The following is a 16,252-nucleotide window of genomic DNA, read 5'->3' as shown; positions in this document are numbered from 1 at the left end:
TTTTTTTTTTTTTTTAATTTGGACACTTTGAATTCTCATATTCATTTAGGTCTGTCAAACCTAACAAAAAAATCAAACGTGACTTTTATTGTACTGACTTGGTTGATATAGATACACACGTACAAAAATTTTTGAATAGAATAAATTAGACTCAGAAATAAATGTGTCCAAATTTTAAAATGGTCAAATTCTCAAAGACTTAAATGTGAATAAAAAAATCAGGATCAATTTGTTATATATTTTATTGATCTATTCTAACTGAACTAAAAATAACTGTGAACAAACACAAGGGCAATTTGGACAATTTGGTACACGAGACACAAGTGTAGATTATGCGTTTGTCCCTTTGTCTTGTTGGTCATTTAGCTGGAGATTATTGTTTGGTAGCTCTCATTGATACTTAACCTGTTTGCATTCAACATTATTGTCAGTTGCTCACGTTTTAAGCCATGCTTCAACCAAATCATTAATCGCAAATTTAAAATTTCATGTCACGTATCTTAGAGTACGTTTGATTTGAATTTGTCACATTTATCATTTATGACATTGCTGACAAAAGAAAAGATACAGAAAATGCAAGTTACACTTTTAATCAAAAGAATCCAGATTTACTTGCAAACCGTATTTGACTTTAAAGATAACAAGACAACAAAATAATGAAATATGTAACCTTTCACCATAAAACAAAAACCAATTTACTCATACTATTCACACTTCAATTGATTGATATTTTCTAACTCACATGGTAACTGGTACATTCTAAATAGTAAATACAAAAAAAGCATAAAAATTACTATGATGCTGCTTCAATCTCATAATATCTATAAGACTATTATAATTTATAAGTTATAACTCTACCTTGCAATGATAATCTTATGAAAACTTATTAAGGGGATTCCTACAAGGGAGAGATTGCTATGCTTCATGCTAATTTTAGACCCTACCAACAGGGGAGTGTGGTGGATAAGAGACATAACTTGCAGGAATGTCCTCCAATTTACCAAAAGCCTTAAGTTCCTCATTTTGCACCAATAGTGTTGTTTCCCTTGGAATTTTACCTTCAATGGAGCTTCTTGATCCTGAAAGCTCATATGGCACTGGCATCTTACTCTTCATCAATGCTATGCAGATGGAGAATGCTTGCAAAAGTGAGAGTGATGAATCAAATGCCACTGAATACATTCCATGCTTCAAGGGGGTCAAACTGAATGCAGACCGGTGCTCTTGTTCATTCCCCTGTGGTTAGCAAGAAAAAGACATTGAAAACGTTGTAGAAAGACAAACTTAAATCATAAAGCTTAGCTCATAAACTCAACTTAACTCATAACAAGTGAACTTGAGAATTTGATAAGCTTATTAAGTACCTGGAGGAAGAGTTCAAGTTTATCTGCAAAATAAGCCTTGGATGATCTTGGTTTTTTTCTGGCTTGATTTTCATTAGAAAGGATTTTAAGTTGGCAGGCCAAATCCCAGCCACCACAGTCACATGATCCGCCTGATCTCCAGCGCTCGATCAAAGATGAAGGCCCACCTTTACTAGGAAGACTATGAACCCCACTTGGAAGCAAAACTGTTGCATGGACAGGATCCTGATGTGCATCATTGATGAAACTGATAGATTTAGGTGTTTTGAGAACAATGGCAGCAAGCTCGTCATTCGGCTGATAATCGGTGACTTGATCATCTCCCTGCACTAACTTCACTGAAACCAGAACAAACTCTTTCATGTTATAGGAGTCCAAATTGTCTCCATGTTTGTCAGATACCTTCATTTGGGCAACAGCATGAGAAATGTAGTCAGAGCCTTTGTTTTTTCCTGCTTGAATCATCCAACTTCCATTCTTCTTCTTAGCCTCCCTAAAGGTGTAAAAAGTATAGATACAGTTGCATTCATCTTCTCCTGAGGAGCTTAAGTTCTTCACTGTCGCTGCAAGAATGTTTCTGTCAGTGTTGTCCACACCAAATGTGAAAAGAGGCATGCCATTCCTCACAGCAATTCTAAGAAAAGCTTGAGTTGCTGATGCGACGTGATGCTTGTCCTTTGAGGAATCAATGGCATTAGCTGAGCTATAATCCCTGTCTAATGCTTTGTCTGCCTTTTGACTGGAAAGATTCCCATTAACCGAGATATAATTCTTGTTCATTGATACCGAATCCTTCTGAGCTAAATCCATCGAAGGACGGCTTTTAGCTGTCTTTGGTTTCAGCAATGGATCCAGTAACCTCCTCAATGGGCTTGATTTTCTTCTGCCTGCATCAGAACCTTTATCATCGCCTAAAGTGTTTGATCTAACATAGCCCCTCACATTTTGCATGTTTGATTTAAGAGCTGGTGTGGAGCTCAAATGCGACATGTGCCCAGCCTCTTTAGAGGTAGAACCTTTGCTTGTATGGCCAATGTTGAGGCTTAATCGACGAAAAGGTGAAGAGCTTCTCGACTTTTCAGGCATTACTTTCGGGTCTGATCCCTGGCAAGGCTCATTTGCAGATGAAGTGGAGCCTATGGTTGGCTTCTTTTCTTCGGTCTTACTAACTCTGGATGGACTTATGCTCATCTTGACCGACATGGGTGATGAGAAAGTAGATAAGGGTGATGAGAAAGTTGAAGCAGGAACTTTGATACTTTCCAGATCTGTCGAACTGAAACCTGATCCTTGATACTGAGAATTATTGTCATAGCTAAGTTCATCTGGTAAAGGACAGGAGTGCGGAACATCATAATCAAATTCTTTGTGGTAAAATTCCCTAGGCTTTTCTGAAAAGCTCATTCGACTAAACTTTTCAGACAAGGATGTATGCATATCAGGGACAGCACAATGACTCTTTCGAGCAACTTCTCTAGGAAAATGAGGAACTGGCTCACTTTTCCTGAGTGCACCTTGTACAACAGCATCAATGTTTGGTCTTCTCAAAGTTTCTGATCTTTTCTCCAATCCACCATCTTGAATGCTTACTCCCATCCTACCCCCACACAATGCTGCCTCATACATTCGATCATTCGGAAAGATGTCACTTTCTTTACTAACAAACTGACCCAAGTATTTCCTGTCACAACCTTTCAGTCTGTTACTAGGCTTGTTCCAAGCAAGATAACCATCTGTGTTAACATATCTGCTCTGTGCATCTGGATTGCCATGGCAACCTGTAAAATTCTGACGTTTTCCGACACTTTGTCTAGAGGATTTGATGGCTTCAGAGTGGCTTTGCATTGGAGATGCCATGAAATGAGCTTGTAGTGAAGGGTTGTTTTTTCTTTGACCAGAAGCACAATGACTGTTACCTCTGTTAGAAGAACAAGATAACCGATCTGTCGAAACAGAAGAGGATGCATTACTAGATGTAGAAGTTCTGCTGCCACTTTTATGAGACACATATTTATGGCTGTACTGCCATTGTTCTAGACGGGTCCAATCAAGAACGCCAACATTCAACACTTTCTCCCTATTCTTCTTCCCCCTCTCCAGATAACCTGGCAAATTCGACATGTACTTAACCAGCTCATCATCATCGCTTTCCCTTCCACAGTTCCCATGCTTGAGGTGACTCCATGTGCTGTCTTCCTCATTTCTGATAACTTCATGACGAGGATGATATCGAGACTCCTCTGACTTCAACTGGTCAAAAAGCTTTCTACTCATGGCTGTAGTAGATAGTTTCTGAAATTTGTCTTCAGATTTGACAACAATCCATCAGCTGAACACTCTGCATCACAACTGTATTATACTTGAAGAATCAAACTTCTAATAGTAACAAATATATCAAGCTAACTCAATTATTGCATGCTAAGAATGGGAACAATACATCAAGAGTGTCTAACTCTAACATGAACCAAGAGCAAAACCAATAATTAATGCCATTTGTCATAACAGCATCAACTTAGATTCATGGCATTAAAGTAGATCTAAAACATGAAAGCACAATGCCTGAGACAGAGAATCTATGAGCTAAGAAAGCATAATAAATGTCCAAGAAAAATCCTTTTCCTGACAACTGTTGAAACCAAGGAGTAAAGATAATGTCTCAACTATAGCCATCTGCACTGAATTGATGCATACACTACATAAGTCTTTGGTCTTTGAATTGATGATGATAATATGATAACACGTGACTGAAGTGGACTTAACATAGCTTAAGATGAGAGAAAAGCCAGATGCAAGAGTAAAAGAAATGAATTGCACTAAGATAATAGGTAAGTTTAAGTATGGTATGGAGGAAAGTGAAATCACAAAGCCACAACCAAGTGGTAAGAGAAGTGGTCCATATAAATCAAACAAGGCAAATCACAATGTTGAAAATATAAAGAAAAATCAGAGATAAGGCAAAAGGACCCGTCTTGATCCAAATCAAATTCCCCTGCCACAACTCTGCAAGAGACAAAGATCCACAGCTAGAGCTAGCTATTACACACTTCAAAGTTCAAAATCATATTACACAACACTACTAGGCCCTCATTATTCTCAAAGGACAGAATTGCACATGCCCATAAAAACATTTCCACAATACTACTAATAATAAACTAACTAATACTAACAACAATAAAAAATAAGAACAAAAAACGGTGCCTTTCTTTTGAAGGCATAGGAACATAGAAAAGAAGCAAGTTGAGATTTTGAAGGAGAGAATGCGTACCAGAGAGGGAGTGAGTATGGAGAATGGAGAGAAGGTGAGAGCTTTGGAGGAGAAGGAAGGAGTAGTGTCGGTGTTGCAAAAGGACATAGCATCCAACAAAAGAGTAATAATAGAGAATGCTAATAATGAGAATGCATATACCAAAGTGAAAGGACTCAACCCTTTTCTCTTTTTTCCTTCTTCTTCTTCTTCACACTCACTCAGAGGGTTCAGAGTGTTAAGTTTATAGACCACAAAAAAGGGGGCTTTCAGAGAATATCACTTGCTACAAGACACTGAGCTTTCAGACGCGTTCACACACTCATCATAAATAAACAATGAGAGAGAAGACAGAGAAGTGTTTTTGCTATTTTTATTTGTCTTTTAAGTCCATAGAAGAAAAAGAAAGAAGCAATGAACATGTGAGTGTGTATCTGGTAATACAAATGCACTGAAAATGTACTAGAGAAGTAGCTGTAAGCCTGTAATGTAACATGTGTGAGACTGAGAAGAGGGAAGTGGGGTCAGATGGCTTCAGATCAATCCCAAGGTTGAAACAAAAGGGTGGTTTGCTTTCTAAATTACATTTATTGTTTCTGTTTTTTAATTTATTTACGTACCTTTGTGAAATTAATGGTCAATATTTTTTTTTATTTTTGTTTTTCTTTTTACTAGCTTTTACCAATATTTTAAAAATACACCATTACATTACATATATATTAAAAATCAGTTAATTATATAAAAAGATGTAAAATAATTCATATAATTTATACATAATACATAATAAAAAAAAATATAAGATTCCGTTAGAAAATTAACTTAGAGTATAGTCAATTATAACTAACTAATAAAAAAATATGCTAGTTACATAAAAAAGAATAAAACTTTCCACTATTCCTATTTTTTAATATTTTAAAATTAAAATAAAAAAATTAACTGAATTGATTTATTATAATTCATTTTCTAGAATTTTTCAAAAACATATCTTTGATTTATGCTTTTATTTTAAATAATAATTTTTGTTAGTTATAAATACAAAATATATAACGTAAAGATAAACTCAAAGGGTTTTTTCAGTTTCTTTTTTCTAATAGAAATAGAAAAATAAATAAAAAACTGAAAAAAAGGATATTTTGAATAAGGATAAAATACAAATAATTGATTCTGTTTTAAACACATAAATCTACAAAATTTTGTCATTTCAAATAAAAGATATAAAAATTTATATCTGTATTTTTATATTTATGTCTCAATATCCCAAAATATATTTACTTTGTTAATATCAATGATACATGTGAGATAAGAAATAAAATATCTTAAAATTAGAATCCACGCTACTTGTGGACTAAGATTATTTAAAATAAAAAATTATACAATAATAAAATAAAAAGTTAATTATTTTTAAATTAAAATAATAAATACATATTTTATAAAAATTACAAATTTAATAATAAATAAATTATTACTTTATCATTTTCTTAAATTTTTCATTTAAGACAATCTAAATTTGTTGTGTTTAAAGCACAAATTTATTACATTATATCTTAATTTTTTTAGATATTTTATTCAAACATAAATTTTTATGTTTAATTCTTATTTCTTTATGTAAAAAAAGTGAAAATTTTTACAGTATGATTTTTTATTATTTACTATTTTTTCATATTTTTTATCCCATCTAAAAAATATAAGTTAAAAAAACATATTTTACTAAATAATTGACAAAACAAAATCAGAAAATTCATTTCGGAACTCATACGGTGATGGAGATGAGAGAGACAGGCGCCGAGAGTAAACAGAGAGAAAGAGAGAGAGTATGTACTTCGGGCCCCACTTGAACCCACATTTTATTGGGTTGCCTTTGTGGAAAGTGGTATTTAAAATAATGGTGGGCCCGTTCTGCCAAAGATGGGCTTAAATGGGACCCACTTAAGTATTCCATCCTATGTATGGGCCGTTCGATTGGACTGCAGTTGGCCCACAAGGGATAAATCGTCGTTTATAAGTGTCCTTATTCAGATGAATTATTCAATTCAATTATGTTCCTTTTTATCTCTTTATTTTCCATTTTCATTTTTTCTCCGGTTTTGATAATTTCGTATTTGCCTTTTCTTCCTTCCGATTTGGATTCTTCTGTTCTTTGACGTTCGGCATAGGCAATGGCAGAGGTGGTGCTGGCTTCCATTTTCATATTTGGACGTAAATAACCTCTATTATCTTTTCTATTTTTTATTTGTAGGTACACAACTCCCAATTGAGTTTAATAATTCTAAAAATATATATTATCCGAAGAGAAACACGACACAAAACTATTCACTTGTGATGTGTACTACTTATGTTTTAGCATATTACGAGGTTCTTCCATGCTGTATAATCGTCATAAACCGTGTTAAATTTAATTAGAATTTGTTTTATTTAATAAAATATTTTTTATTTTTATATTTTTAATCTTAGAATTTACTAAAACAATAAAAAAAAATAAGATATTGTTCGTATATTTAGCAAACTTACTAAGTAAGTAATTCGAAATCTCATTTTTTCTAAATGAATGAACTAGAGTTGATATCAATAAAAACATTCTGATGATTCAATGAGTAAAATATTATTTTATTATAATAATTGAAAATTTATTCTTTATTTATAGGATAGAAAAAACTTTTAATTGTAGTGATACATTAGTATTTTAGTAATTTTTAACTGTTAATTTTAATCATAAAAAATATATAATTAAGATCAACAATTAAAATTCACTTAAATAACAATAATATGCTAATATACCGAGTCACTAAAAAAAAATACTAATATACCATTATGAAGACATCTTTATCCTCGTAATGATATTGCACCTTTATGAAGTGTTAATAGATATTAAATAATAATTATATAATTTTATGATTGACTATTTAGTGTTTTTATACGTATTTCTTAGTATAGGACAAATATATTTTAATTTTATATTAGTAATATTATATATTAAAAATTTTTTATGAATCAAGTTCAACCAAATTAAATAATAAAATTTGGAATAATATTAATTATAACTGATTTTTATTATATTAAATCAACTTAGCTAAAATTAGTTAATAAAAAGATTTGAATATATAATATTATTCTAGTTAATAAAACCCTAAAAACACAAACTAACAAATAGTCTTAATGTCGCTATCTCCTGAACACTTAGCTCAAACCTACTAAGTAAAAATATATATTAGATAATGGAAAGTAAGTAAGTAAGTAAAAATATAGAATAGGACCAAACTTGCACTTTTGTTGCTGCGAAGTAAAATCATCTAAAGTACTGTTAATTAAATAATTAAAGGGAAGAAAAGTATATTCGCCTATCGAGGGAGCGCTTGACAATTGAGATCAATGTTGTCATTATTATGCTACTAAGGAGCACAAAATCGAAACCGAAAGTGAATAAGAGTATAACATATATACATATAGCTAGGGCCATATGAAACAGAGGAGATACTTAAAGAAAAGCAATGGATGATAAGATTATTGAAGGGTTTAATTATACGATGAATAAAAGGTGAGGGTTTAAAGCCGGACATCATTATTACCAATAAGATCCAAACGCTGTAATGATGGTACTTGCACTTGCTTAATCAGCCACTTTTGATGCCAATTGTTGTGACCATGCTTCTCACCAACTCTTCGCATATTATAACATATTAATTATTTTTGTCTAACTAATACAAATTCGTCCCTCTTTGGCTCATACAATTATACATGGAATGTTTGGCAATAAAAGGTTACTGAAATTTGAACATGGGAGATGTGCATAATAGTAATACTGATATTAAGGCATAATTTTAACATAATTACATTCATTTAAGATAGGATGATCATGAAAAACAAACAGAAAGAAGTAAGGGAAGAAGTTATAATTTGATTTTTATTTTTAGGAGAAGAGAAAAAATACTTTTACTAAAATAATAAGGAGTATAAACTTTAAATTAAAAGGCTATGATAAATATTGTTTGTGGCAAAATATTAAATTTTAGCCACTGTGACAATGTTTTGTGCTAAATACAAGACACATTCATTTATTTTTATCACGTTTCAGTGTTCGTGGTTAAAATTTAGTGGCTAGACTCCGTTTTTGTGGTAGTGACTCGTCTCCAGATCAAAGATGTATTTGTATTTAATTCAAGACACAAGGTAATGCTAATTGTTATCCTTAATCCCTAATTCTAATTATTAATTTCTTTGTTGACAGTTGTCATTACCATATTAACAAGAGTTAACAATGTCTGAAATTTGACTCCTTGTCTGTGGCACATGCATGCTGTACACCAAACCTCTATATTATTCGAAAAAAAAAGTTGTTAAGTAGCAAAATAATAGACAATAATCTGAACGAATTAAGATCTTCTAAAAGGAGTTAAGTAACATAATAATGAATAATAATCTTTGAATAGATCAATATTCTCTAAAACGAAAAATTAATCACTCTTAAATTAAGATAATAGAATATATATTTTATAAAAATTATAAAATTAATGATAATTATACTCTACTATTTTTTCACTTTGAAAAATCCAAATTAATCTGAATTATAGTTAAGAAAATGAAAAAAGAAAAAAAAGAACAGGTAAATATAATAATGGCTAGTAGATTCTACTTTACTATAAAATCTAATAGATATGACATAATAAAAGTGTACTAGCCAGTGGGTAGCGGCAGCCTCAGATGTCTGGTCTGGACTCCAATTATTGAGAGCATATTGCACAATGATTCAGGTCAAGAACTTCTCCATGACTAGCTACGAGGTGGCCAATAAGGCATCATCTTTCATATGATCGATGATGATGAGTGATGACTATGGTCACTTTTATTTAATCATAGAATGATAACCCTAGCTATGCCATAATAATAGTTAATCATATTTTTACTATTAATTTATATCCGGGTTGCCTTTTAATTATATGATTCACATACTAAGAAATAATATATGCTCAGAACTCAGAAATCAGAATCGCATCCTACCCTTCATTGACTTATTGCCCTCCTCCACATGTGCTGCATTATTCTCCCGTCATAATTATTTTTTCTTTTTGGACAGGGTTAATAGAATATGGGCTCACAAGCCCAACAAGGTGCACTTGAGTAAAAAACCAAATGTTCCAATGGGCCTAATCCAACAAAGCAAATAAAAAAATGAAGCAGCAGTAGGTTCTAGATCCATGAAATGACAAAATTGCCCTTCCGTATCCAATGGTAAAGGGGGTGCATTCTGGAACATTCTGAGTCGGTGAGTGAGGAGAGATTAAAGGCTGTGAAAGTGTGAAGAGTGATGAGTTAACAGAGTGGGTTGAGGATGTCGATAGTGCCAATGAAGCAGGATGGTGAGGGCGAGGGGTCTAACTCTTTGGTTGATGCATTCTTGGGTTCCCGTATGGAGCTGTGGGACCCCTTCCACTTCATGCCCGCCCCGTTCTCCAACATGTTGTCGGGTTTGGGATTGGGGTCATCGGTGAACACCCGCTTGGACTGGAGGGAGAATTCCAAGGCACACGTGTGGAAGGTGGTGCTACCTGGATTCACCGATGAGGACGTTCTGGTTGAGCTCCAAGACGAGAGGGTGCTTCAGGTGAGCGTGGAGAGCGGCAAGTTCATGAGCAGATTCAAGGTACCTGATGACGCTAACCTTGAGCAACTCAAGGCCAAAATGCACAACGGGGTTCTGCTTATCACTGTTCCCAAGTATCAACAAGCCTCCAACATTAGGGTCGTTGAGATTGAAGGCTCTGATTGATTCCCTGTTTGCTTGCTTACCCTATTACTATATTGTCTCTGTTTCACTAATGCAATGGTCGTGTTATCACTGTATGTTAAGAATGTATACCATATGTGTGCGGTTTAACTAATGTATGTATGAAATGTTAGTGTTTACCAGTTAGTTACTATTCAGTGAGTTGCAAGAGGTATTAGCTTATTAGAGGTTATATATTAGGGTATGAGTGAATTATGAGATTTTGGGTTTGATCTCCTTACGGTTATTTATAGTAGATATTGTAACATTAAGAGGAAAATGATTGGTTATTAAAAGCAACTAAACTCATAAGGTCAACTAATTATTATTACCCTTAGAATCTGAAATAATTCTTCTTAACCATGAATCCGAATCTTTGGGAGTATTTGAGCCTTGTTCCTGGCCTAGAGAAATAGTTCCTAACAGCTCCATCGCCTGCCGTTCTTGTTGGGAAGAATGAATGTAGCGATTCCTTCAACGTTTTCAACCCTATTAATTGTGTTATACAAGTTCGCCAGTGCTCTCAGCATGCAACAATTGAGTATTTAACTGCTTCCTATACATTTCAAGTAAACTATATGGCAACTTGTTGAGTTGTTGGGCTAGTTTTGTTACGTTGTTTTTGTACCAAGTATCATTCAAACAACTAACAATAATTTCAATAATCAACCAAGACTTTACAACATTAGATTAAAAAAAAACCACAAAACTAGAACTTCATTGAACCTACCAGTGGAAAAAGTGTGTCAAATTAAAGGATATAGTGGAGATCAGACTTGGAGGACGGTGAAGTAGCTACATATCTAGTGAGGTGAGGGAAGAAGGAAAAGGAAGTTCTAACTACTTATGTTGTCTCATTCTATCAGTTAAATTTTTTTAAATTAGTGATTTTATAATATAATATTAGAATTTAAATATAAATGAAAAAAAAATTACACACAAATGATTATATCTGGAACAACATAATTCGAATGAATCTGCCTACCCCTATATACTTTACTTACACATGCTATGGTATAGGTGGGCCGTGCCCATTATTAATGTTACACTATTTTCTCATATACGTTTGGTCAAATTAAATAGGAATTAGGAATTAGGAAATCACAAATAGGCATATCATACAATGTTTAGGAATTAGGAAATCATATCATTACGATTCTCGTAATCTTAGTCCGCTAGTCCATTGCATATAATAAACACAAGAAATGTCTTAATTACATTGGGTGAGGAAAAAAATCGGTTATAAACTTCTACATGATATCGAATTACATATTTTTTAAAGTAAAAACTCACGTGAAATCGACTTCATGTGAAGTTGATATCTAAGAGCTTTTAAATAAAAATTTAGTCAAATTAGTCAAATTAGCTAACGGCTCTCAGATATTAATTTCACATGAAGTTGACTATACGTGAGTTTTTACCATTTTTGAATCATGAAACGTGTTTAATTAATTTAAAATATAAAAACACGCACATATATATATTACTAATGAAGAAAAGTTTTTCATAATGAAAAAGTCTTGCACTGTTTTATTATCAATGCAAAAAATATTTAAGAAGTAAGCCTTGATAATAAACCATGCATTTATTTGAAGCTTGTAACTTTACATAAAGATAAGTATTACTACAAAAAAAAAAGGCCTATGGTCACGATAAAAAACCGTGACCATAGCTAGTAAAAAGGGTGATCATAGATCTATGGTCACGGTTTTGGATCTATGATCACGGTTTTTTACCGTGGCCTATTCTCTCGTGGTCATAGGTCTATGGTCACGGTTTTTTGATCTATGGTCACGGTTTCAATTTTCAAAATCTAACACTTTAGGCCACGTTTTTTTACCGTGACCATAGCCTTATCTATGGTCACAGTTTTCACCGTGACCATAGCCTCTATGGTCACCCCTCTTTAAAACCGTGACTATAGATAAGGCTATGGTCACGGTTTTTACCGTGGCCATAGCCTCTATGGTCACCCCTCCTTAAAACCGTGACCATAGCCCTATCTATGGTCACCGTTTTCACCGTGGCCATAGACTCTATGGTCACCCCCACCTAAAACCGTGACCATAGCCTATCTATGGTCACGATTTTACACCGTGGCCATAGCCTCTATGGTCACCCTTCCTTAAAACCGTGACCATAGCCCTATCTATGGTCACGGTTTTTTCACCGTGGCCATAGACTCTATAGTCACCCTCCTTAAAACCGTGACCATAGCCTATCTATGATCCCGGTTTTTTACCGTGGCCATAGACTCTATGGTAACCCCTCCTTAAAACTGTGACCATAGCCTTATCTATGGTCACGGTTTTTCACCGTGACCATAATCTCTATGCTCACCCCTCCTTAAAACCGTGACCATAACCCTATCTATGGTTACGGTTTTTTAAAATGGTGACTATAGCCTGTTGTTGTTTATGAGATTCAATTTCTTTAAATTATAATCACATCCCAAAATGATAATAATCACAAAATAAATCTAAAAATAAGAAATTCAAGAAATCTAAATCATAAAAGTTTCATTATAAGATATATATGTTTAATTTTTAGTCTAAACAACACAAATTAAAAAGAGTGAAATTTTTCCAATTACATGTAATACCTCAAAAAGTACATAACATATCAAAATATTACATTTACATAACTAAGGTCATTGTAAGACCCATCCCATGTGATATTTGTATGGAACATATTTTCTTCATCACATCATGTCTTCCTGCACGTAAAAGAAACAAACATGTTAGATATCTTGCAAAAATACTTTTGATGATGCAATACATATACAGCAAAAGAAGAGAAACATTCATCCACAGCAACACTCAAGAATTATTCACAACCATTATTCACTAAATACTATTATTTTAATAATTAGTTGGCACATTAAAGGTGGGATTATTTTTAAATAACGTTACAAATCACCAACAAGTAAACCTTGGCAAATATTCATATATAGAGAGTTGTTATAATAACCGACAATTAAGTTCTCAAAAAAAAATACCAAGTGACAAACAATTGAGACATCACGAGTAAAAAACAAAGATACAACACGATATGCAAAAATTTCTACAAGAGAGAGAGAGATAGAGAGAACAGCATTAGAGCCGGCTGACAGTGTTCTTAAGATGGATCAATAGCACAACAAGAAGCTATAAGAGTTAAAAAATGAATGTTACTGGAAGCATATCAATTTATCTATCTACTTCTTCCTGAAATTTTCTCCTCATAGATTAATCAGAAGAATTCACTTCAGCCATATATAAAACTTTTTAGCATTAAAAAAACAATATTATAGAGTATATTGACCCTATTATGACCAACTAAAAAATCTCTTAGAAAAATAACATGGAACAAGTGTCTACTGTCTACATGTAAAACAATCATAAGCTTAGAATCAATTATAAAAAAAATCAAATACAATCACAAGCTTAGAAACAATTATTAAAAAAAATAAAATACAACAAATTCATAAAGGATAGATTCAAAAGAGCTTCATGAGTAATAAAAAACACAAATATGAAAATCCAAAATTGACTTTCTAATATCAGATTTTAAATTTAAACTAAAGACTAGAAAAATAACTCATATATGGAGTACTATCTTATGTTACCGCTGTGAAAGTGATCAAGACAAATTTCAGGCTCAACAAGATCAAATACCATTATTGATTACTCTTTAATTTAGAGTTTTTTAAATAATTCTCGGTTCTTTGTTGTTATCATGCTATTGAATAAAGAATTTGTTGTTGATTAAGGTTAATTTAAAACTTCTATGGTACATAAGTTAATATTATTATATTGATTCATCAGAAAACAACACACAAATAAATTATTATGAGTAATGACATCCACTTCAATACTTAATGACCTTGGTCTTTATCGGATTAAGCTAATGAACAAGGTTCCTTTGTTTACATTGAAAAACCATATAAACATAGCAATAAGGAAAAATCACAACAGTTGATAAACTAATCACAATAACAGTTAAGAAAATTCACCAAGATGATACACTAATTAAATAATTCATACACTAGTCTATTCACCGAGTAAAACCCCCAATTGGTTTAGAAACGTTTTCTGAGTGGCGACTTTAGTCTTTCATTGTTGTTTTTCAACCATTATTCCCTAAATTTCAAATTATTATAAAGATTAGCAATTAAACATGCAAAAGGGAAATTTTAGTCCCCAATCAAATTTTACAAAATAGTACTCATCTGTCTCACAATGTGAACATCTAGGAACTAAAAGCTAATAAACCAAAACCAAAGAATAAAGTTGCCACTGGGAAAAAAAAAGTTTAGGGAACAATTTGTGGTTTTTACTCTCTTTCTCACTTGGATCATGTCTGTTTCTTCACTTGGAAGATGTCTTGCTAGGATCAAAGATAAGTTGAGAAATTTACACATAAAACACAAGAAGTAGAAGTGTTCTACATTCCTGAAAGGGAAACATTTAATTGAAGATCACATGAAATATCTATGGCACAAATTCAAAAAATAATGTTTAAAAAAATTACCTACATATAATTACACAAAATTTGCTTGACAAGTATAGCATCCATACTTCAACAGATTTAAACATGAAACTATGTAGCTCCAGAAATGTATCAATTGACATGATTACTAACACCATAGAAGCAGCAAATCTGCATACCTGCCCATCTAAGGCCTGAAGGGCACTTGACGCCTCTTTCACTGAACTGTAAGTAATAAACCCAAATCCTCTGGATCTGCCAAAATCACGGTACACAATTATCCTTGCTACAAAAATCACAAGATAAAACAGAAATTAACATTGAATCACTAACTTGAAACTAATCCCAAACCAACAAAAAAAATAGCAATAAGAGAATCCAACTATTTACCATCAACAACATCACCATATTTCCCAAAAACCTCCCTCAAACTTTGCTCATCAGTGGAATACAAAACACCTGCAACAGATAAACACACCATGCTCATCACTGAAGCTATATTATGTAAACCACATTACTCAAAAAATACAACATTGAATCCATCCCACATAAAACAGAGTAACAAATTCATGAAACCATGAATCAGTACAAAAAGTTTTCCATTTAACCTAACACTCAGCTTATTCTTTACCCAAACAAGCACACATATTTTACAGAAACCGTTAATTAACCTCCACCTAACAAAATATGAAAAATTAGGCCATTTTAACCTAAATTTCGTCTGATTTTGGTTCAGGCCTAAAAAAGTGTTCTTATATATTAAGATCACCAATTCACCACAAAATAATCATAAATAAATAGCAAAAGGAATCAATAGAAGAGAGAAAAAGAAAAGAAAGATTAACTCACGTTCCTTTCCTTGCTGTGGTGGATTCTCTTGTGCTGTGGTGGTAACGGCGGCAGCAGCTTCCCCTGGCGGCAGCTCAGACGGCAGCAGCAGAGCTTCAACAGCGGCGGTGAAGGCAGTGGAGGCGGTGACAGACACCAGCTCAGCTTTTGACCCCTCTCTCTCTCATCTTCATGAGCTTTCTCTCTCTCTTCGAAGTTCGACGGTGGCTGGATAGCGGAGGAGCGCGATGCCTACTCTTCTTCCTCGCGGTGACAGGAAGCTCGCGGTGAGACGCGACAGAGGAGCTCGGCGACGCTAGGGTTTCTGCCTTCGTCGATCTTGGGGGCTGTGACGAAGTAGGGGCTGGGAGGAAGGTGAACGACAATGGTAGGGGCTGGGAGGAAGGGAAATGACGTACTATGGAGGGGGTTGGGAGGAGCTCGAAGTGATTGGGGTGAGAATGGGGCTGTGACGCAAAGTGATTGGGGTTTTTTTTGTTCTAAGTTAGGAGGGAATGGGGATTTTGCTAGGAGAGAGGGGGAAATTTTGGGATTTGGAAGAGAGAAGGGGGGGGGGGGGGGGGGGGG

The 16,252-nt window shown here is 33.6% G+C and overlaps 2 protein-coding genes and 1 long non-coding RNA gene across 3 annotated transcripts; 1 reads left to right on the top strand and 2 right to left on the bottom strand.

The window, feature by feature from the left end:
• Positions 1-654: 654 nt before the first annotated feature.
• On the bottom strand, positions 655-5,039 carry LOC130970795 (uncharacterized). Its single transcript, XM_057896984.1, has 3 exons — positions 4,630-5,039; positions 1,365-3,713; positions 655-1,236 (listed from the first exon to the last, which is right to left on the bottom strand). The coding sequence occupies exons 2-3, from the start codon at positions 3,636-3,638 to the stop codon at positions 934-936; spliced, it is 2,577 nt and encodes an 858-aa protein (XP_057752967.1). The 5' UTR covers positions 3,639-3,713; positions 4,630-5,039; the 3' UTR covers positions 655-933.
• A 4,819-nt stretch (positions 5,040-9,858) lies between these two features.
• LOC130969368 (18.2 kDa class I heat shock protein-like) lies at positions 9,859-10,520 on the top strand. The gene has a single exon (XM_057895048.1). It carries the CDS (start codon positions 9,932-9,934, stop codon positions 10,367-10,369), a length of 438 nt encoding a protein of 145 aa, XP_057751031.1. The 5' UTR covers positions 9,859-9,931; the 3' UTR covers positions 10,370-10,520.
• Positions 10,521-12,871: 2,351 nt separating this feature from the next.
• Positions 12,872-16,229, bottom strand: LOC130967728 (uncharacterized). The gene is made up of 4 exons (XR_009081422.1): positions 15,686-16,229; positions 15,227-15,295; positions 15,016-15,122; positions 12,872-13,082 (listed from the first exon to the last, which is right to left on the bottom strand). It is a non-coding gene; the product is annotated as an uncharacterized LOC130967728 (long non-coding RNA).
• Between the last annotated feature and the right edge of the window lie 23 nt (positions 16,230-16,252).

This window comes from Arachis stenosperma, chromosome 3 (genome assembly GCF_014773155.1).
Source record: "Arachis stenosperma cultivar V10309 chromosome 3, arast.V10309.gnm1.PFL2, whole genome shotgun sequence".
In the NCBI taxonomy this organism is placed as follows: Eukaryota; Viridiplantae; Streptophyta; class Magnoliopsida; order Fabales; family Fabaceae; genus Arachis; species Arachis stenosperma.
This window is presented reverse-complemented; position numbering and strand designations above follow the sequence as displayed.